This window comes from Mauremys reevesii, linkage group 3 (genome assembly GCF_016161935.1).
Source record: "Mauremys reevesii isolate NIE-2019 linkage group 3, ASM1616193v1, whole genome shotgun sequence".
Taxonomy (NCBI): domain Eukaryota; kingdom Metazoa; phylum Chordata; order Testudines; family Geoemydidae; genus Mauremys; species Mauremys reevesii.
In genome coordinates, this window is record NC_052625.1 from 135,440,795 (window position 1) to 135,463,853 (window position 23,059).

At 38.7% G+C, this 23,059-nt stretch overlaps 1 protein-coding gene across 7 annotated transcripts in view; it reads left to right on the forward strand.

The window, feature by feature from the left end:
* USP45 (ubiquitin specific peptidase 45) overlaps positions 1–23,059 on the forward strand; it is a 104,407-nt gene that overhangs the window by 31,189 nt on the left and 50,159 nt on the right. For 6 of the 7 annotated variants that reach the window (XR_005597155.1, XM_039532918.1, XM_039532917.1 and 3 more), the window contains 3 exons: positions 11,297–11,445; positions 13,176–13,271; positions 18,783–18,913. Coding sequence is in view for 6 of the 7 variants with exons in the window: in XM_039532918.1 (XP_039388852.1) it covers positions 11,297–11,445; positions 13,176–13,271; positions 18,783–18,913 (376 nt within the window). In the remaining variant the exon portion in view is untranslated. Of the gene's footprint in view, positions 1–11,296; positions 11,446–13,175; positions 13,272–18,782; positions 18,914–19,687; positions 20,473–23,059 lie in introns of those variants that run through there. The other variant, XM_039532922.1, reaches the window with a different exon arrangement.

A 23,059-nucleotide genomic window follows, 5' to 3' on the forward strand; every position in this document is an offset into this window, starting at 1 on the left:
GGACCCTATGCGGCGTGCCTGTGTTCAGAAATGGTCCCCCCCCCCCTGGCCGAAGAGTGGCGCGGACGCGTCACCGTCACTGGGACAAGGGACACAGTGGCTCTGCCTATAAACCTGCGCAGGCATATTGCCCACGCTCTGGATGAAGCTTTTGCTGAGATAACTGAAGCAGATTACCGCGACGTGATAGACCACATCAACGGGCTATTCCACATCTAGACGCTGCCATGCATGCATCCATAACCCCCCTTCCGCTCCAGAAACATTTCCACCCAGACAATAACAGCCGCTTACGGTACACCGCTCCTCTGACTGTCCTTCTGCAACTGCTGGCTGCTGCTGCGATTGGGTACTTTCCTCCTGGCTTGAGAAGAGCTCCTGGCTGCATGCCTCCAGGAATCTGCGGTTTCTTCCCCATCCCAGGAGCTTCACTCGCGGTTTCCTCTCCCCGCAGCCTCCTCCGCCTCCGGTCCCCCAGCCCGCTCATAAGTGTCCATCGTTACCCTGGGATTGGCAGTGGGGTCACCCCCACGTATGTTGTCCATCTCCACGTAAACCAGGCAGGTCGTGGGGGCGGATCCGGATCTGCGATTCTCTCGGGCTTTGTAATAGGCACTCCGCAGCTCTTTAACTTTCACCCTGCATTGTAGTGCGTCCCGTTGATGGCCCCTATCCAGCATGTCCCTTGATATCTGCTCAAAGATATCGTAATTCCTACGGCCGGAGCGCAGCTGTTGAACAGACGCCTCACCCCAAACACTGATGAGGTCCTGCAATTCACCTGTGCTCCATGCTGGGGTGGAGGCATGGTTACCTGTAACCTGTAACTGATTAACTGATTGCACTCCACACCTGGCTGCAGCAAACAGGAAGGAGATTTTTAAATTTCCCGGGGCATTTAAAGGGCGGGTCACCTGAGGCAAGAGCAGTAGAGTGCAAACTGATGTGCAGAGTGGCTGAACAGGAATTCTGGGATAGCTCCTTATTCCCTGGAGGACAGGTAAAGCGCTGGTGAGTGTCCACACCTGCTGAGCAGCGCTGGTGTCACCAGCGCTGCACTCTTATACCCCAACCCGGATGGGTTTTCAGCCAGCGCTGCAACCAGGGAGTTGCAGCGCTGGTTGTGCCCTGCAAGTGTGGACGGGGTGTTAATTGCAGCGCTGGAAAGCCTCCACCAGCGCTGCAACTTGTAAGTGTAGCCAAGCCCTTAATTGCAAACAGCCTGCATGACTCCCCGCTGTTTCCCTGCCTGCCTCTCATTTGATTGTTTACAGCCAGGTACAGATGATCACAGCAAACAGGAGCTATGTTTGTTTAGATAGCAGCAGCGGCAACGGAGGAGCTCCACAGAGCTGTTCACAACAGGGAGGAGGATCTCATTTGATTGTTCACAGATTGATCACAGCAAACAGGAGCTGATTAGCAGCTCCGGTAGAAACGGAGCTCGCTCCGGAGGTTCACAACAAAACAAAGAGAGGCTGCATAACAAAACAAAGGGAGTAATTTTAGTTAAAAGCATTCTGGGATATCTCCTTATTCCCCGGAGGCCAATAAAAGCGCTGGTGTGTGTCCACACTTGATGAGCAGCGCTGGATCACCAGCGCTGCAATCGCTACACCCCAACCTGGCCAGGTGTACAGCCAGCGCTGCAGCCAGGGAGTTGCAGCGCTGGTTGTGCCCTGCAGGTGTGGACGGGGTGTAATTGCAGCGCTGGAAAGCCTCTACCAGCGCTGCAACTTGCAAGTGTAGCCAAGCCCTAAAAGTTTTCTGGGGAGAGGCCTGTGGGCTAAAGCCCCCCCCCCCTCTCCTTCTCCCGGAAGTCCCCAGTTGTCTATGTCCATGTAATTGTGAGTGCAAAATTAGACCTAATCCCACAAACAGTTATGCACAACTTTTGAGTATGTGAGTTGTTGCATTGACTTCAGTGCAATTATTCACATGCTTAAAGTCAAATGTATTTAAGTGTGTGCAGGATTTGGAGCTTGAAGAACCAGAAAGCTGAATGCAGAAGGCTGGATCCTGTACAGTGACCAGCTTTCTGACCCTTGTTCAACAAAGCACTCAATCCCATGCTTAAGTGGTTCAGATCAGGGCCAGTGCCTGCAACACTTACATAGATCTCAAAGGTTGTATCTTTATCACTAAAGAAGCAAGGAAAAGAGATCACAGGCTACAGAGGAAGAGAAGAGGATTCTGACTGGTAGAGCTGAGGTCTTAGTCTGGTGAATTGGTACAGCTGCCAGAAGAGTCTGGGAATTGTTGAACTATTGATAAATACTGGTGAGAGGGGACACTTCTGAACAAAGTTGACTGTCTGTCTTGTTACAGTTCGATAAATTTAGTTACAGCGATTGCTCTTCTCTAAATGATTTATTAAATTCAAAGTTAAAAAAAATTGTTTTTCCACTGAAAGAATTTAACTTGGACCCTTATTAGATCTTGGAGGATAGAAAAAACAGACGACATACCGAAAATCTTGACTGAGACTCAAACTTAACTCACATTAGTGTACAAACAGAAAAGGGGATAAAATATAATGGTCTGAATTAAATATATGAATTTGAATCTTCTTGTCTTTTGTCGATAGATCTGAGGCCTTTATTTCTTGTTAAATAGTAATTTTCACCATAATTCTTAATTTCATTTAAATGCTTATTTCATAGTTCAGTTGATTGTTTCTTTTTCCCTTTTGATTTTTTAATACAGTATAGAAGATTTTGATTTTTGTAATGGTCAGGTAATGAGGTTAAGAAAAATCCTAGTAAATGTGATTTTTTTTTTAAATGATAAATCTGAAAGTATTGACTACCAGCTTGCAATACTTGCTACCAATAACCTGCTATTAAATATTTTAAAATAAATCTTGTGCTTTGTTGTATTTTCTCCCCTTACTCCCCCATTTCTTCTGATCTGTGAGTAAGCATACTGAAGTGGGAAAATTGCTACTTATTTTTCATTGCAGAAATTGTGGCATCTATAATAAAATGTACAGTCTAATATCTGTATGTTTTGTTCTCTGACAACTGATTGGCATGGCACTTCATAGCATACAAATATGTGCAAGCCTCTGTACAAATACAGTATGCACATGAATATTAGATGTTGGCTATTATACTTGTCAAGTTCTTGATAATCAAGAATCCATATAAAGATAAAGTAAAACATTTTAAAACTGGAAAGAGAGGGTGGGTTGTATAGATTTCCTAATTAATGCATCTTGGAGGATAAACAAAAGCAAAATGCTTGTCATTTGGTACTAATGTGGTGGAATAGTGTGGCAGCAGGACCCCTGCCTTTTACTCAGTCTCTCATAAAGATTGAACTTCACTTCAGCTGCAGAAATGTGCAAATTACATTACTACTACATGACTGACTTTTGTAATTACATTAAGCGATTGAGATGAACTCCAATGCTTGGTTCCCAAAAGAATGCTTGCAGCTGTGTGGTTTTCGCATCTGATCCTATGGTTTGCTGTACCCAGCAATGTCTTTATTTTATTTTTTTTAAGTCTGTTTGGTTAAGAGGTCATGTTGGGCACAAGATGGAAGAATAAAGCAAGACTGCTTTCTAGGGAGTACCACCCAGAAATTTGTTTTGTAGAAAAGGTTAGCAGGCCATGATGGTTTTCCCAGGAAGGCAGGTGCAGTATTGTCAGGATGGCACACTTGTGAACTTCACAGGAACATAATGCACGTGTACTACACAGGAACCATGCTGAGATGCTACTATTTGAGTGTCTGATTTCTGGGGAAGAAGAAATTATTTTGCAGTCTTGAAAATTATGTATATTTCCCCTAATAGAAGTGCAGAGATATAAATGTTTGAAGACTGATTTAAAAAAAAGTTTGTTAAATCTGTCACAGATGATTGTTCCCAGTGTGGTTTTTGAAGAGAAAGAAGAAGAGCTAGTATTAGTTCTCAGGCTTTGCAGTCACAACCCCTGCTGGGGAGGCCAAGTAGTGGAATGGGTTTTTGCTGTTCAGCTGTGCTGCTCTGCTGAAGCAGCTGACAATAGGTGAAAACTGGGAACTTGATTTGTATTTTCATAGATATAATTGCTATAGTACAGTTTCTGTAATAGCTAGAAAAGCAATACGTTTCTGAGATTGGTAATTTGTGTGAAATTGTACCAGGGAAAAATAAGTATTCTGAATAATTACCCTATTCAACATTTGTGGGTGGATATTTGAGTTGACCGTGTTTTACACTGAATTAAAAATTGTAGCTTTTTCTTAACTAATTTGTAGTACATATAATTCAAAATTTAAGGAGCCAGATTAACCAGTTGTATTGATTTAGGGCAGGCGTGGCCAAACTGTGGCTCGCAAGCCACATGCAGCTCTTTTACAGTTAAAGTGCTGTTCACAAAGCCCCAACCACTCCTCCCTCCCCTCATTCTCCGTCTACCAGACGGAGGGAGGGAGCTTGGGCTTCTGCCCTGCGGCAGGGTGGTGGGCTCGGGGCTTCTCTGCAGGGAGGGGAGTCTCGGGGCTTTAACCCCACACGGGGTGGGGGAGGGCAGGCCTTGGGGCTTCAGCCAGGTGCGTGCCATGGCAGGCGCCACCCCGCAGGCCAGGTTGTGAGTGTCTTATAGCTCTTGAACTTCTGAAGATTATTGTATGCGGCTCGGAGGGTCAGTAAGTTTGGCCACCCATGATTTAGGGGTTGCCTACACTGCTCTGGCAGAGCATGCTAGAGAGGGCTGATTTGTAAACTTGTCTAACCTGTATTTGTCCTGTTTAGATCTTGCTGGCACACTCTAAAAGGTACCTAAAAGTTAATACGAACCAGGTATCCTTTAGAGAATGCCAGCAGGATTTACACCAGGCAGTCAGAGTGCTTTACAAATCCCATCCTCCTAGTGTGCTTTGTTGAGGCTGTATAGACAAGCCCTTATGTTTAGAAACACAATTAACAAGCAAAATAATACTAAATGTGCCCCTTACCAAAATAAGAGAGGATACACTTCCAAAAAAAACCAAACTCCTCTGTTGTTGGCCTGAAATTCAGTTTGACAAATACAGACCTTTCCTTGAGAGATGCTGTTAATTAAGAAAACAGCTTACTTTTGGGGGAAAAATAAGATGACAACTCAGTGACAAATTGTTCTTTCCTAGTGCTGCTATAACAAAATAATTTGCCTCACTGAAAAATTATTTTGATTCTCTCTCTCTCTCTCCCCCCCCCTAGTCTTTCTCCCTCATCTATTTAGTAGTGAACAAAAGTACAAATAGTCTGATAGTAGAAACTCAAAATTAGTGATTGAATAGCTGCACAATTATGAAAGAACCAGACATAATTTTCAGTTTATTATATTCTGGCAGATGCATAGAAATAAAACTCTAGTTTGCTTTCTCTAATCCTGGCATTATTTTAGCACTGAAAGAAAAAATTAGGCTTTTAAAACATAAAATTAGCAGCCATTTAAGAAGATAATATTTCTTTTTTCTAAGGGTTAGGTTTTCATGATTGTACAATATTGAGAAAACTAGTTTTAGTTCCTTTTTTTAAAATAAAAAAGGAGCGCTAGGCGATTTAGTAGCATTTCATAATGCAGCATGATGAGAATTTACTAAAAAAGAAAGGAAATCTATTAACCTTGCTTTTTCTATGAAGGCCTTCAGCTGAAGTACCAGAGATATACTCAATAGAAAAGGCTTGACCTTGGAATAAGGGTGCATATTCCTGGAACTCTCATTTTTAATTTTTTAAAAAAAGTTACATTGAAAAAATAAACAAAGATGTTTAATCCCCCAGTTGAAGGAAAAATTGATTGTCATTTACGTTTTTGTTTGCATACCATCTGTATCCCCAGATACATTTCTGTTTCAACAAAAATATTTCTGAAGCATGCACACACTGCACATATTTGAAATACAATCAAAATAAATTGATACAAAACCTACAATAAATCTAGAGAGTTTCTTGTGCAAATCAGAGTTGCATACTTCAGAGTTGCATTGTTGTTTAAACTTCGGACTGGTAACTTTTAACCCAGTGCATAATCTGAATTGAGGAGTTTTTGCTAACAAGATTTATTGTGAACCTGTTAAATGTTCCACTGAATTGTAAAGAGAAACTAAACTTAAAATCTCCAGTTTTTATGAATTATGTGGTTTTAGTTACTTTGGGCTCAGTCCTTAAGCCCTTCACCTTCCCAACTCCTATTGACTTCAGTGAGTGTTCTGCCACTGGAGGAATTTCAGGATCAGGCCCTTTATTTGTAAGCACTACCAAATTAGCTCGCCAACTCTCTACTTTTTCTCCTACCCTTCCTAAGAGTCAATTTCTTCAAGGTGCTGCACACTCATAGCTCTCATTGATTTCAGTGTTCAGCCCCTTGCAGGGCCAAGTTCTAAGACTTTATGAACTCCCACAAACAGTGCAACACTAATGGGTATGGAATAGTGAATTCTGTTCAACGAGGTGGCAAAGTCAGGTCTCAGACCTGCAGTAGATGAGGCTTGATATTTCTGATATAAAACAAAAATAAAAAACAAAGTACAAGAAAATCCACCTCACACTCTGCATTCTCCTTTGTTCTAGTCTGCTTTTTAACATTCAAACACTTTTTATCCCCATTTGCAAATCACCTTTAATGCTGAAACACCTTTCTTAACATACTACATCCTTAAGTAACTCTCCCAGTGCCAAAGCAACATAGCACAAGACTATTGTCCCAATTCAGCGAAGAGATTTTTTTTCTTTTTTAAGGTCTAAAAATACTTTATATGATGCACATAATATTCTGTATAAAAGAAAAAGAATTCAGTGTACTTCACTTTTATTTTAATTTATTTTTTTCTTAATATTAATTTGTACTTTAACTTTTGCCTTTAAAGATCTCAATTTAGAATTTCATACATATTTTAGCACCTGGCTAAATACAGTTTAATTGACATTGGCTAAATGTGTTCCCATTATGCCAAATATATACGGTAATAATTTTGCCCAGACTAAGTAGCAGTCATTACAGTTCAATACTGTTTGCCTAAATCAGTTCCATAGACAATATCCCAATTAAGCTCATTCTGTTCAAATGGATTGCACTGTATGATGCACATTGTTATTGATCATGGGACTAAAGCCAAGGAACTGGAAGCAAGATGGGAATAACTCTGCTAGATACTTGTCTTCAAAAAGATCTCTATAAGCAGTTTATGCTCAGAGAGGCGGATGATTAGTTTACAGTGCGTTTGTGAATTTTTGAAATATCTTCCCCCACATACAAATCTAACAGAATGGATGTGTAGGTTCACAAAATAATTAATTCTAAATAAAGTGTTGTATAATAGAATTAGGAACATATATTTTAACTATTCTATTTACATTTATTTTGCACTCAGGGAAATGCATTATTTCTCATTTGGTTAGCTGGGAATTGGAACTTTTATTTTTTTGTATTGCAGTAGTATTTAGTAGTCCCAGTCAGTTTAAAAAACAAACAAAAAAACCCAACCTTTTGGCCAAACTACTATTGTTACTTGGTGCCCACTGCAATTTTTTTTTATGTAAGATACATTTTTGTGAAGTGTTTTGAGTCCCATGTAAATGTATTACCTTGTTCTGTTTAAAATCTCTATTTACACCATCACTAATTTTTAGACTGTTTCCCGTAGTTTGAAAGTCAGCATGAATAGTTCTACATACAGCTTCTCTTTATCATAACTCCTTTGTAATTTTGCTTCTTGGGAGTTGATTTGGTTTTATAGAAGGAAGATGTTTTTTTCTTTTAATCCTTGAACCTGTGAATCTATACTGGTATGTGTTTGTAGTAGCATACAGCTGCTTTGATAGAAGAGTGCAACTTTTTTTTATAGAGCCTTTGTTGTGTCTGTATTGGATTCAAAAGTCACATTCTGTTACTGAAAGAGGAATGATAAAATATTTGAATATGCGCCACATTGAATCAAAAAGAGTCTATAAAAATGTTTTTGTACACAAGCACCGTCCTTTTTTTTTAAAGGTTAGGCTCTAGCATGCTTCTAGCCTTGGGTTATTTTTTTGAGTAGAGCCCTGAAATTTAAGTCTGTAGAACAATCAGCAATTGCAGTTATTACCACGGTCACTTATTAAGTTGGCTGGTGGCTGGCTGACCAGCTCTATACATGCCCACCAAACATATTCAGCCTTACCAGCCCAAGGCCCAACTGCCATTTATCACTGAACTTAGGGCTTTCCCGTATGGAATCAGTAGATGCTGTACCTTTTGAATTAGAGATCCTGTAGATGTATAAATGTGCTTACAAGTCACTGTACCAAATGAACTAGTTAAGCAATAATGTCTGAACTGGGACCAGTTTACAGCTGTGTCTGTTTAGACTTTTTCCAGACAAAAATACCTATTCTTCTTAGAAAATGTCATTTGGGAAAATCTATTAAAGATGGAGGGGGGAAGGGGGCAGGAGCAATATTTATAATCTCTGTGGAGGAAAGAAGGTTCCTAGGAATCACTGATAAAATGTATACAGCTTTTGTTTATTTAGTTCTATTTTTTATCTTTAAGTTTTATCTAGCTAGCGTGACAGTCAGATCTATAATTCTGGTTTACTGTATTTTGTAATTACATTCAGGTCTAATAACAAAATTGGTCATCGTTGTTTTGATTTTGTTTTTTTCTTAAATTATTTACATGTGAGACTTAGCAAATGGAACCTTGCTACTTGTGTGAAGCTGCCATTTAACCATGAAGTGAAATGCTTTTATTGAGTTTGCCCTGCAGATATGGTCTGCTGTGGCAGTGCTGTCCATATTTGGTGGCTGTGCAAGGAGAGCCAGGTGGTGCTGCAAAGCATAGCACAGTGAAGCGTAGACAGATCTAGGTTTGACATTTGTCATCCTGTACTGCTAAAGGGAAGAGAAAAATCTGCTTTTCCATATGTTTATGCTTTAATTTTTGCCCGCAGTTTTGTCCAGATGGCCTTGTGAACATTGTTTACTTTAAGATGCTGTCCCAGATGTTTTTGGATGCCGATGGATAAATGCAATAACTGTGGTATACCAATACACAAATTATTTACACAATTTTGGCTTTTTTTGTTTAACCATCGATTTTCTCCACATACAGAACTGTTTTAGTGTGTGTGACAGGGGGAAGGGGAGTGATTTTTATTTATTTTCCAATGCTGAACAGTACCTTCAGGTGGCAGATATTTGAGGATTTTTCTTCTCTCTCCCTCCCCCCCCCCCCCCCCCAAGCTCTCGCACTTTTCTTGCCTTAGGAGTTTTATGTGATGGCGCTGTTGCAAGACACTGTAGCATGCAGCTTGTAAGCATGTCAGTGAAAGGGTATTACTGCATGTATCCTAGTTTGTGGGAGCCTATTTAATTATGAAGGGTTCCCAAGCTGTGTATCATTTGTTGTGTTCAAAAGTATTCTGTCTACTTTTTCAAAGAGAATTTACTCTCTTGCTGTGTCCTTGTACTGTCTTCAGTTTCCACACCAGTGGAATAGATAATATTTGTAAGCTGCGTAGACTGTCATTGAGAGCATTTAAAAAAGAAAAATTAAATGGCAAGTGCCTCTAACTGCATTTTGACAGACTTGAAAAATACATAACTTGAAAAATAATTATGCCTTGCTATCCTTAAGGAGTGCATGCAAATTACATCAAAGGTTTGTGGTCAGCCACAATAGATTTTTTTAAATTTCATCTACTTTTTTCTGCATTTAATTATATTTTTCCACATTCTAAGGAAGTAAGTACCTAGGAGTATACATAAAATAACCTTTTGGCATGAGCATTTCATTAACGTAAATAGGTCTGTTAGTTATTTCTCAAGAACACTTTAATGAGACTTCACTGTGTAACTCATTAGAACAAATATATGAATTCATATGTCATGATGTAGATTGCAGCATCACAGTGCTTGGCATCCATTAAGTCCATAACTCGTTTACATTGACATGCATTGTTAATCAATACTTAAAACGCTGTAGATGTCAGTAATGTTCATATTTAGTAGAGCAATCATGACAATATGAAAGTTGCTAGTAGAATTCTAGGCTAAATAGTGTATCTCAAGTCTTTACATTACCTCTAGGCTACAAGTTAATGACTGCCTAACTTCACTGCCCCTTGTCTATTTAAGTAATAAGGCAAATGGGAAAATACAAGGAAACTACTGGTAGCACATTCTATTATGGCTTATTAAATCTGTTTTTTGTTAAATTTTAAACAAATAGCATCTTATGCAGCTGGGTGTAGCTTAACAGATCCTGTGCCAGTGACAAGGGGCAGGAGAAGTAAATGTGTCATCTGGGAAAACAGATGACAGTTCATATCCAGCTGTTGAATGGGTTATACAAGCCAAATTGAACAAAGTACAGTAATTGAGAGAGATTCACTGTACTCAGGTGGGAGCTTTTGCACACCTCCCTTCAACAGCACCTAAAAGCAAAGTAATAACTACTGCCTGGTCTTTCTAGTATGTGTATAATGCACATAAATCTGAAGTCTTTACTGTTCTCAGTTACTAAAAGGGCATGCTGCAAGACCCATCTCTTTGTGTGGCTGGTAGAAGAGGGTGGAGGCTGCGGATGCGGGGGTTTTTTTTTTTCTTTGTCTTTTTATGCTGGATAGAAGTTCGGTGGGAAAAGTATCACCTATTGGTTGTGTTGGTGGTAGAGTTTGTCTAGGAGATTTACTGCTGATTTTGTTTTTGTTGTATTATTTTAAAGAAAGTCAAAAGTACCCACAGTAGCAAAGGTTTTATGTTATACATTGCAATAAATAAATAAATCAGTGGAAAGAGTGAACTAGGAAACAGGGTATAAGTAAGATCCCATTTCTGCAAACACTTAAACGCACATGCTAGCTTTAGTTAAGCACTAAAGTCGATGGAATTACTTCTGCATTAAGTGAACCATGTCTGTAAAAGTTTTCAGGATTAGGGCTTGTATCAGTACTTTCTGGGTGGGTGTAGGGCCCCATTGTGGTAGGCATGGTGCATGTGTATAGTAAAAAGACAGATCCTGCCCTAAAGAGCTCATGATCTATACAATGTTAAGCTATTATTTTTGGTAAGTAGATATCTCAGCAATTGAATATAATATTCCATATCAGACATATTTAACAATCTCATATTGGGTACTGGAAATAGTTTTTACATAAAAGCTAGCTTGTTTGCAACCTTTCCTTTTTTTTTTTCTCTAATAACTTTAAATCCAACTGTTCAATCAAGTAAACTGGTATCACTTTTAGGTAAAGGGAATCAATATTTCATGCTAAATATCTGAAGCATAAATAGCTTATCTTTGGGTCACTTAATGTTAATCTATAGCTTTATTTATAGGTTCATCGTCAAAAATTATACGACTTCGAGAAGAAAATAATGAAGGAAGTGAAACATTGAAAGGAAGAAGTTCTGCAAATGGCACGTCGATTCCAGTTAAGGGAATAAATAATTTAGGAAATACATGTTTTTTTAATGCTGTCATGCAGGTAAGATGCAAAAATGACACCAGCTTTCCTTGTTGATAGCATTTTAGAAGTATTTCATTTAATCGTTACAAATATCCTTTATAAAATTCACATTTGTATGTTATCACTTCAGTTATTGCTTTTTGACATTTCATTCTAATAGCTTTTTCCCAACTCTTTCCTTCTTCCTTGCCTCCCCTGTCCCCAAAAAATATTTTCTTCGGTAACAAACCCTGTGTCAGCAGTGCTTAACAAATGAATGAGACAGAAGAAAATGTCAGGTGTTACACATCATGTTTGTGTGTGGGTTGTAGCTGTATTCAGTTGCAATTCAATGTGTGATCTTTGCAATTCCATATTAAGTAGCCATGAGTAATGCACTGAACTTGTCCTACCTGCAGGAGTGAAAAGGGTGTTGAGCACCTAGGCATTGTCTACACACAAGAATTGTATTGCTTTTACTATAACCTCCCCCCTCCTAGCATGAATACACGTATTCTGGTATAAAAGTACTTATAGTAGTTGATATAGTTTCTTCCCTAATGGGAAGAGCTATACTTCATGAGCTATACTGGCATAAGCACTTTTATACCAATATAATTGCATCCACACTAGGGTTGTACTGGAATAACTAAGGGTTTGGCTACACTACGGAGATTATGCTGGCATAGCTATTGTGACATAGCTAGGCTGGCATAACCCTATAGCATAGATGCAGCCTATACCAGCGGAAGGGGTTTTTCTATCAGTGTGGGAACGCTACCTCCCTGAACAATGGTAGCTATGTTGACAGACGCATTCTTCTGTCAACACAGCTGTGTCTCCATTGGGTGTTAAATCAGCGTAGCTATGTTGATCAAAGGTGTGGTGTTTGTTTTTCCCCCACACCCATCACTGATATAGCTATGTTTACCTAACATTTATGTGTAGACCAGGCCTAATTCATTTTGAAAAACAGTACACCTCTAGTGGAAATAGTTATACCAGTACAAAATCTATGTGTAGAATAGCCCGAGTCAAATTAACCCAACATTGTTTCTCTGTCTATATTTTTAGTAAAGGTCAGGTATGTTGAATTATTGACTTTTTCTCATTTTTTTTTATACTATATATTCAGGGATGTGACCAAAAGCTGTTACGCTAAGTCACAGTGCCCTTTGAAGCATATGTCAACACTACAGAGACTATACTGGCATAGCTATGTTGCTATACCTACGGAAGGGGTTTTCCCATCAATATAAGAACACCACCTCTGAACAACAATAGCTGCATCAACAGAAGCATTCTTCCATCAGCATAGCTGTGTCTACGCTGGGGGTTAGGTTGGCATAGCTACGTTGGTCAGTGGTATGGATTTTCCACTCCCTTGACTGATTTTTCTGTGTTGACCTAACTTTTAAGTGTAGACCAGGCCTTAGACAAACAGGAAAACTCTAAGTTAAAAATAATAAATGATTTGTTCTGCAATGAAAATAATAAACAAACCAGTATAGAGACAGTGTTATTGCTGTTCCAACTACTTCTGTTATTTTTATTTAGAGACCTACCAACAATGACTACACCTTTTATAACAGTGAGACCTATTTCCTGTAGGAGATACTTTTTTCCTGGGGCCTGATTCAATACCCACTGAAGTCTTTCCGTTAAATGTATTTTTGTACATGCCAGCAGTTAGAATTTGTGACTGAAGAAGTTATGTTCTAGTTAAGAGATCAGTATGTCTAACTTTTTCTTTTGTTTTTCTCTTTAAGAATCTGGCACAGACTCACATGTTAAATGAACTAATGTATGAGATGAAGGAAAAGGGAATAAAGTTAAAAATCAGTCAAGCTGAAGATGCGCAATTGGTAGGTGTGTAGTAAGAGGTCCAGTTTGTGTGAAATGTGCAATGGGAGAAACACAGATCAGAATAATGTCTATAAAAGATAAAGTAGGCTGAGAGTAGTTGATGATGATCACACCCTTGGCCTACAATTTCTTTTGTCTTTTAGTTCTCAGTTAGTCTGCAGTACATACAACCTCACTTATTTTGTAGAGTTAATGTTGTAAAATCAACATTAAAAGAGGAAGAATGATCACTATCTGATATTCTGCTGAACTAAAGCAGGAGCATAACTGAATGCAAATAATGCCTGACCTGAAGAAGGAGTGAAAGAAAGGAGAGTTATGTAGTAGATTTTTTTCAGTTCTCATTAAATCTGGTTTTTAACATGCACAATACAAGAAATGGTATGTTTGTGCTTCATTAAATGTTTAAAAAATTTCATTCCAATTTACCCCCAGCCCTTCGTGTAAAATTTGTGAAATTTACCAAACACTGAATAGCGAGAGCACTAAACCAGTATAAAGGGCCCCACTACTCATGGCGGCCTCCAAGTCAAAAATCAAACTCCTGTTCCTCAAGTTGCTGAGGTTTTTATTGGGCTGCTATTCCTGGACCTTTTTTAGGGTCTCCTATCTTTCGTAGATGCTGGTTAGTGGATATCTAATAAACTTGACACCCCTTTCTCTCCATCCATCTGCTGCATGCATTATCTGGCTATGGAACAGAGTGGAAACATTCTCTCCTGTTCCTTATGCCACCCCGGCAGCCTCCTGGTTGGTGGGAGAAGGGTGGGGTTGGTGGTGGGACTCTGTTCTACCATACACATTGCTTCTCTGCTTTGGAACACTCCTGCTCCATTGCCTGCCTCTGCTGCTCCTCAGAGCTTTTTGAAATACAGTGTGACATTAACAGGATTCTTGTCAGTTTCACTGCTCACAGGATTCTGAACAGCAGCAGTGAATATAGATAACTTTAGCTCTGAGCACCAACAGAGTCTCTAAAGCTTTCTGCCAGCAGGTTTAGGAAGACAGCATTGTACTGGTTTAAACTCGGTTCATGCTTCACATGATACCTATGCAACCATAAGGGTTAGAAATGTAATTTATTTTTAATGAAAGCGTATATTCTCAAGATTGCAAGATCTGTGGAGCAGGGACAGTCTTCTGATCTGTTTATGCGGTACCCGGAGCCTTGGAGCACTACAGTTGTATAAACAATAACAATATTGAAGCTGATGGCTTTCTACTTGCATTTCAAGTTCCCACTATTTATTTATTTATTTATTTATTATTGTTATAAAAATAAGAATACCGTATGCATTTATGCATCATAAAGCTTATCTTTTAGAGAGACATCCTCTCTAGTAGTTCAACGAGAGGTTTCAGTCTGTATGTTGCAGACTGTAATGGTCCCTTTTAGCCTTAACATCTATGAACTCCAGGGGCTAAGGAAACATAATGCTGGCTAGCACTGTTTTGAAACAGGCTGCAGAGGAAGCTATGTATCTCTCTTACCCACTAAGTTAAGGTGCAGATGGTGGTAGTTTGGGAATAAGAGTAAAACAGATCTAAGAGCACAAGAGTGTGATGTAAACTTTCACTTGAGTTTCATATACTAAGTAGTTGATGTAAGAAATAGTCCTTTTATCATATATGCTTGACATCAATACAATCATTGCATTGATTGTTTGTGGAAAATAAGAGGAAAACCCTGCAGATGGTATTTATCGATCTTGAGAAGACTTTTATGACCACATTCTGAGAGAATTCATCAGGTAGTATATGAGAATGAAACAGATATCTGAAGGCTATATCAGACTCATTCAGGATATGTATGAGGGTGCTGTTAGGCCATGTAGAGAAATGGAGTAGTTTCTAGTAAGAGTCAGAATCATCAAGCATTGACACTAAGCCCCTTGTTGACATAGGTGCTCAGTGCACTTACAGAAAGCATCAAGAGAGTGGCACCTTGGTGCGTGCTTTTTGCAGATGATGTAGTGCTCTTGTGGGAGAGCAGAGTGGAAGATTTAGAAAGATGGAGGTGCATCCTTGAGGAAATGGAATCATAATCGGCAGATACAAAATCATAGAATTGTAGAACTGGAAGGGACCACGAGAGATTGTCTAGTCCCCTCCACTCATGGCAAAACTAAGTATTATCTAGACCATCCCTGATAGGTGTTTGTCTAACCTGCTCTTAAAAATATCCAATGAAAGAGATTCCACCACCTCCCTAGGCAATTTATTCCAGTGCTTAAACACCCTGACAGTTAGGAAGTTTTTCCTAATGTCCAACCTAAATCTGACTTGCTGCAATTTATGTCCATTGCTTCTTGTCCTATCCTCAGCGGTTAAGAAGAATTTTTTTCTCCAGCCACCTTGTAACAACTTTTTATGTACTTGAAAACTGTTATCATATCCCCTCTCAGTCTTCTATTTTTCAGACTAAACAAAGCCAATTTTTTCAATCTTCCCTCATAAGTCATGTTTTCTAGACTTTTAATCATTTTTGTTGCTCTTCTCTGGACTTTCTACAATTTGTCCACATCTTTCCTGAAATGTGGCACCCAGAACGGGACAGAACACCCCAGTTGTGGCCTAATCAGTGCAGAGTAGAGAGGAAGAATTACTTCTGGTGTCTTGCTTACAACACTCCTGCTAATACATCCCAGAACATACTTGCTTTTTTTTTTTTTTGGTAACAGTGTTACACTGTTGACTCTCATTTTGCTTGTTGTCCACTGTGACCCCCAGATCTCTTTCCGCAATACTCCTTCCTAGGCAGTCATTTTCCATTTTGTATGCGTGCAACTGATTGGTCCTTTCTAAGTGGAGTACTTTGCATTCGTCTTTATTGAATTTCATCCTATTTATGCCAGACCATTTCTCCTGTTTGTCCAGATCATTTTGAGTTATTATCCTATCCTCCAAAGCATTTGCAACCCCTTCCAGTTTGGTATTGTCCACAGATTTTATGTGTACTTTCTATGCCATTATCTAAATCATTGATGAAGATATTGAACAGAACCAGACTCAAAACTGATCCCTGCGGGACCCCATTTGTTATGCCCTTCCAACATGACTGTGAACCACTGATAACTATTCTCTGGGAACGATTTTCCAACCAATTATGCACCCACCTTATAGTAGCTCCATCTAGGTTGCGTTTCCCTATGTTGTTTTTTAATGAGAAGGTCATGTGAGACAGTATTCAAAGCCTTGCTAAAGTCAAGATCTACCACTTCCACCCTATTCACAAGGCTTGTTACCCTGTCAAAGAAAGCTATCAGTCTGGTTTGACATGATTTGTTCTTGACAAATCCATGCTGACTATTACTTATCACCTAATTATTGTCTAGATGTTTGTAAATTGATTGCTTAATTAATTGCTCCATTATCTTTCTGGGTACAGAAATTAAGCTGACTGGTCTATAATTCTCTGGGTTGTCCTCATTTCCTTATTTATAGATTGGCACTATATTTGCCCCTTTCCAGTCTTCTGGACTCTCTCCCGTCTTCCATGACTTCTCAAAGATAGTTGCTAATGGCTCATATATCTCCTCAGTCAACTCCTTGAGTATTCTAGGATGTATTTCAGTAGGCACTGATGACTTGAAGACATAACTTGTCTAAGTAATTTTTAACTTGTTCTTTCCCTATGTTAGCCTCTGATCCTGCCTCATTTTCACTGGCATTCACTATGTTAGACGTCGAATCACCACCAAACCTCTTGGTGAAAACTGAAACAAAGAATTCATTAAGTACCTCTGCCATTTCCACATTTTCTGTTATTGTTTTTTCCCCCTCATTAAGTAACGGGCCTACCCTGACCTGGGTCTTCCTCTTGCTTCTAATGTAATTGTAGAATGTTTTCTTGTTACTCTTTGTCTCGTGGCTCCCACTGGCTGCGGTTCGCTGTCCCAGCACATCCCGCGCCGCTTCCCGCTGCCCCCATTGGCCTAGGACAGTGAACCACGGCCAGTGGGAGCCAGGGTCGGCTGAACCTGCCAACACAGCAGGTAAACAAACTGGCTCGGCCCACCAGGGTGCTTACCCTGGCGAGCCGCGTGCCAGAGGTTGCCGACCCCTGATCTACAAGATGGTAATTATGCCTGTACTTTTTTGTATGGATCTGACTGCTGGGCACTGAGGAAGAGACAGGTACATATCTTGAATATAGTGGAAATGAAAATGTTAAGATGGATCCTTGGAGTTACAAGGATAAACCATATTTGGAACAAACAAATTAGGGAAAGTATAAAGATGATACCTATTATAGGAAAGTGGACGGAATCCAGTCCTGGGTGGTTTCAACATGTGAAAAGAAGACTGGAAGAATGCATAGGAAACCGGGTGTTAAACTTCTAAGTGAAGGGTCAAAGAAGGGTTGGAAGACCCCCAACTGGATGGATGAATGTCATACAAAAGGATCTGATTAGCTGTGGAGTTTCTGAGGAACTGTTTCAAGACAGACTGGAATGGAAAAGGAGGACTCCAAGAGCTGACCCGATAAAGATGGGAGTAAGGCTAGAAGAAGACTCGTATATGCTTGACAACTAGTTTTGGTGAAAATGGGGAGGGGCCTGTAATAGCAAACTATGATGTCCCAGAAGTCTAAAATAAAGGAAATCGTTAATTTTATAGGAAAGATATAGTTAATTGTACTGCTACCAAATAATTCATCTATCTGTTACAGTAGTGTGTTTGGTGGGTGGTCATATAATTTTAGATTACTTCCCTTCCTTCTTAATTGCTATTACTTTGCAAATAAGAGATAGAAGGTGAGGAAAAATTACAAATTACAAAATCTGATGTTTATTAAAATACTATAGTACAAGAATGTACAAAACACAGGGAAGAGAAGTAACAGCTGAGCTATATTGTTTGCTTCCTTTGACTTCATCTTGGTGTGGTTTCTTACTCAAGCCTTGAATTTGGGAAGCCAGTCTTAGATGAAAGAAGTGAGAAATATGCATAGATGCTGTGCTGACAACACTTGAGGTTCTAAAGTACCTGACAGGATTATTCCAACATCGCAAACCCACCCTGTAAATGCAATTGACATAAAAAAGAGAAAAAATAAAATGGGACAGATCTAGACCTTCTGAACATTTAATGAGGAATATATCTGTATGTGAAAACAATGCTAATAAATTCATTACTATATGTTCCACTAAGTTGTGCTAAATTTCACTTCAGTCTTCAGTTAGTAAGCCACTTCCCCCCCCACCCCCTAAATTAATACTAACCAACAATTTATATGTCACTATGAAAAGTTGCTTGATTCTGAAGTTATTCTTTTAAGAAACAAAGGTGTATATGGGATTTTTTTGACTAAGATTCAGTCAGGATAAACTAAACTTCTGAAATTGATGTATAAATTACTAACCATTGAGTTAAACTTTTTAAGCCCTACTATCAGTTACATTGATCTTTAATGTAAATGTATTAATTACAAAACAAGTCTTGTGCATCAGTTATATCAGCTAATGGCATCCATGTTACTGATACATAATTCAACTTTTGTTCCAAAGGATCCTTTGGTGGTGAACCTCTCAAGCCCTGGACCATTGACTTCAGCCATGTTCTTGTTCCTTCACAGTATGAGGGAAGCTGGCAAAGGCCCTCTTTCTCCCAAAGTTTTGTTCAGCCAGCTCTGTCAAAAGTAAGTGCAATCAGTAGTTTTGTTTTTAACAGAAAGTTACAAAGGGTGCAATCTCTAGTATTTAAAAGATATTAATTTATTGATTAATGTGGGTCAGACTAAAATATAAGCCCATAATCTGGCATTTATTAATAATATCTCAAGATATATTAAGTCACTACTCCTTGCTTTCAGTGCAGTAGTATATTCTCCATTCAGTTTTAAATAACTCAAATGATGGGACTGTTGCTACTTCGGAGACACTTGGATGGTGGTATCCCTTATTTAGGTGTATCACTCATATTGAAGCCAGTGGGAGTTGCATCTGTCTGTCTGACTTTGCCCCTTACAATCTAATAGATTTCAAACTTTGGACGTTTTTCTAATATTCAGTACAATTTGTCTTTGTTAAATTTAATCCCATTCAGTCTAGTAAAACCTCTTTTGACCACTCTAAACTACTACTTTCCTTCCTGGATGTGAAAACACTTAAAATATTTGTGCATAACTTACGCAAATTTAGTTGGCATTTATCCTTATACATTCAGTATTTTGACTTGAACTCCAATTAACTGCAATGGGCTTTTTAAAGAACAGGTGGTGGGTAGAAGCTAAGGAAAAAGTCGTTAAAAAGATTTAATTTTCAGGCTTCTGGGAAGGTAATAAGAATAAAATACATGGATAGTAGCTACCCTGTGTCAAATGTATGTATGTGTTTTTTAAAAAGTGTTTAAGCTTTTAAATGTGAATCCCGTGCTATGATGTTTTGCTTTGGCTTTGATCCAAAACTAAAAGGGCCTAGCAAGCAAGGACTTGAAGCACTATTGAGATGGCATATGGCTCCAGATTGAGAAGAACTTGCAAGCCCTGAAGAAATGCATGTTTCTTAGGGTGGAAAATGTTCACAGTGTTGCTTTATGGGTGTGTTTAATTGTGGCACAGACAAGTGTATTTTTTAAAACACCTGTAGAAGTGCTATAACTGGATCAAATATTTGAAAGTTAAATGTTTAAAGGACTACACTGTAAGTAAAATAATCTGTAGGTTATGATAGAGTGGTGTAGTGCAATACAGTTGCAATTCATGTTTTAAAAAAGTATGAAGTATTATAATGTGGTGTTAATTTTATTTACTGTGAAATTACTGTACACCACTCAATGCCTTTGTGTGGGAACACCTATTATTATAGTAACAAGTTGTAATGAGCCCTCTACAGTTCTTGCTTGCACCCGTGCACAAAAAAAAAGAACTCTGTGAAATCCTCCAGTACCCCAAAGCTTTTTATTTTGATCAGAAACCAGCACTGGTATGAAATAGTTGTGAGCTTAAAAAAAAACCTCTTTTGGGTAGTGACATACAGTTGACCATGGTGAGTGGCTCCCTTTGCCCTAAACTTCTAGTATCCTGTACAGCCACACGTAGCTTTTTAAACTGAAGCAGGATTGACCATTTCAGGTAAGTGGCCCTGCATTATTTTCATGTCTCTCTTCCCCCCCCCCCCCCCCCCCCCCGTATTATTTTGCTCTCAAAATTTGCCTGCAAAGGTTTGGGTATGCCTGGTGCTTTTTATTGTACTTGATTTTCATTTGGTGTTTGTACTGTAGAAGAAAATATCAAATGCATATTTACTGGATTTAAATAAAAACAACCATCTTGTGTATATAGCATTCTGTACCCTCTAAAAAGCATATGGGATACTTTCCCGCTTTATAAAAACAAAATGTGATGTAATAATATAAAAATACAACACTTAACAGAAATTTCTGGAAACAGATGAGGATTATTTATTTTTTTTAAGCAAAGGGATTGGAAGGAAAATTACTAAATATGGGGCCAACAACTATTCTGTATATATCTGAGGGGTGAGAGGGAAACAATAACATGCTTTTATAAAGTGGAGAGGGATGAAATAGAACATTTTGGAGGAAGCAAGTTTCATACTGTGGGGCCTGCCTCAGCAAAAGTATGATCACCTGTCAACTTCAGACCAGACGGAGGTATTCTTAAATGACAGCTGGTGTGTGCGCGCGTTTGTTTGTGTGTGTGTGCGCACAGATAACGGATAATTCAAGATTTCAAGCAGTGCAACAAATCCAATAGTGTTAAAAAAATTTAAAACCAGCTGTGCTGAATTTTAGATGAGGCCTTCACTTTACAGTGACTGTGTAAAAATGTTACCTTAATCACCTGATCAGCTTTTTGTTATTTAGAATGATAGCTGCTGACTTTAGTAAAATCTTACTCTTATCACTACTTTTTACACCTGTTGCCCTGTAGAACAAACACAGCTCTGAGAGAGATTCTGATTCTTTTCTGGCTCATGCGTCAATACTAGAACTGTTAGCCAAGTCCCCATTAGCAGGAAATTGTGTGTTCAGTTACACTTGTGCAACCCCACTGAAGTCAACAGACGGCTGCACAGGTATAACAGAGGGCAGCATTTGGCTTGCAGAATCCTTTGTTACTGATGGTGATGCATGAGCCAGAAAGAAAACGGACTGACATTCAGCAAACTCAGATGAATTTGCAAGTCTTGAACCTAGAAAAAAAATCTTTATTTTATTTAAATAGTTCCATAAAAATATTGTTCTGTTTTAAAAGTATGAACACTGAGTTCCACCCTGGCATTTTTATAAACTCATTTTTCAGGATAGCACTGCAATGATAAACTCAATTTCCTACTTTATAAGCACCATGTAAAGAATGTATAGTGGTGTAATGTGATTGTGATGGCCCTAACCAGTGAGAATTCCTTGTTGCTGCACGTTCTCAGTAAGCTACGAAATAGACTTCTAGCTACTTATGAGCCTGGCAAAGAGGGAATTGGAGTAATAGAGCCTTGTATCCACAAATATGTTGTATTACTATTGTCTGGTCCTCACAGGTTAAATTCTAGATAAACTGGAATAAATTCTCCAACTAAAAAAAACAGGAGTACTTGTGGCACCTTAGAGACTAACAAATTTATTTGAGCATAAGCTTTTGTGGGCTAAAACCCACTTCATCGGAGGCATAGAATGGAATACACAGAAGATATTTATACATACAGAGAACATGAAAAGGTGGGAGTAGCCAAAGTCCAACGAGAGACTGCTGAACTTGAATTAATATGCAAATTAGATACAATTAACTTAGGTTTGAACAGAGACTGGGAATGGTTGGGTCATTACACTAATTGAATCTATTTCCCCATGTTAAAATATCCTCACACCTTCTATGGGTTATCTCGATTATCACTTCAAAGGTTTCTTTCCTCTCCTGCTGATGATAGCTCATCTCAATTGATTGGCCTCTTACAGTTGGTATGGCTACTCCCACCTTTTCATGTTTTCTGTATGTATAAATATCTTCTTTCTGTGTGTTCCATTCTATGCATCCGATGAAGTGGGTTTTAGCCCACAAATGCTTATGCTCAAATAAATTTGTTAGTCTCTAAGGTGCCACAAGTACTCCTGTTCTTTTTGCGGATACAGACTAACACGGCTGCTAATTTGAATCCAACTAAAAAAAGTCTGCTTCATTTGATTCAGATGAATGTACATTAATTTATTTTGTGTAATTCTGCAGTTCCTGCTCTACAACAAAAGTGTCTTGCATTTTAGAAAACAGAACATCTATATTGCAAACATAGAACAAGAGCTTAGTCTCATACAGGCATTATTATTAAAGATAATGCTTTGCTTCATTAAAAGAATGAGATTTTGGTGAACAAGATCATAGCATTCCTAGTTAAGACTGATCAAAAAAACACAGAAATTGCTTAATACAGTAAGCTGTCATCCTTGTTGAAGCTTGTGTTACAACAACAGTTCAGTCCCCTCTTCAAATTCTTACATTTTAGAAAGCCATTTAAAACGGGGGTTGACTGGGTATATCTATCTGACCAACAGAAGGTGCAGTGATTTTTATATACCACACACACCTCAAATAATGTCAATACAATTAGTCAGTTTAGTAGAGATTATTGTCATAGGTCTACCTTTAGCTGGTTCTTTGATCTCATTGAGATATTGAACCTTCTTCAGAGAGACATTTTAATAGGTAGCTAGGAAATTCTCTCATTATATGGCAACGTTCTATAGCTAGTGATTAAAATTATCTAGTAATATTTACTGAAAATGATGAAAAACAATCAAGGTAAAGGTCAGAAAATGTGATGGCAAAATA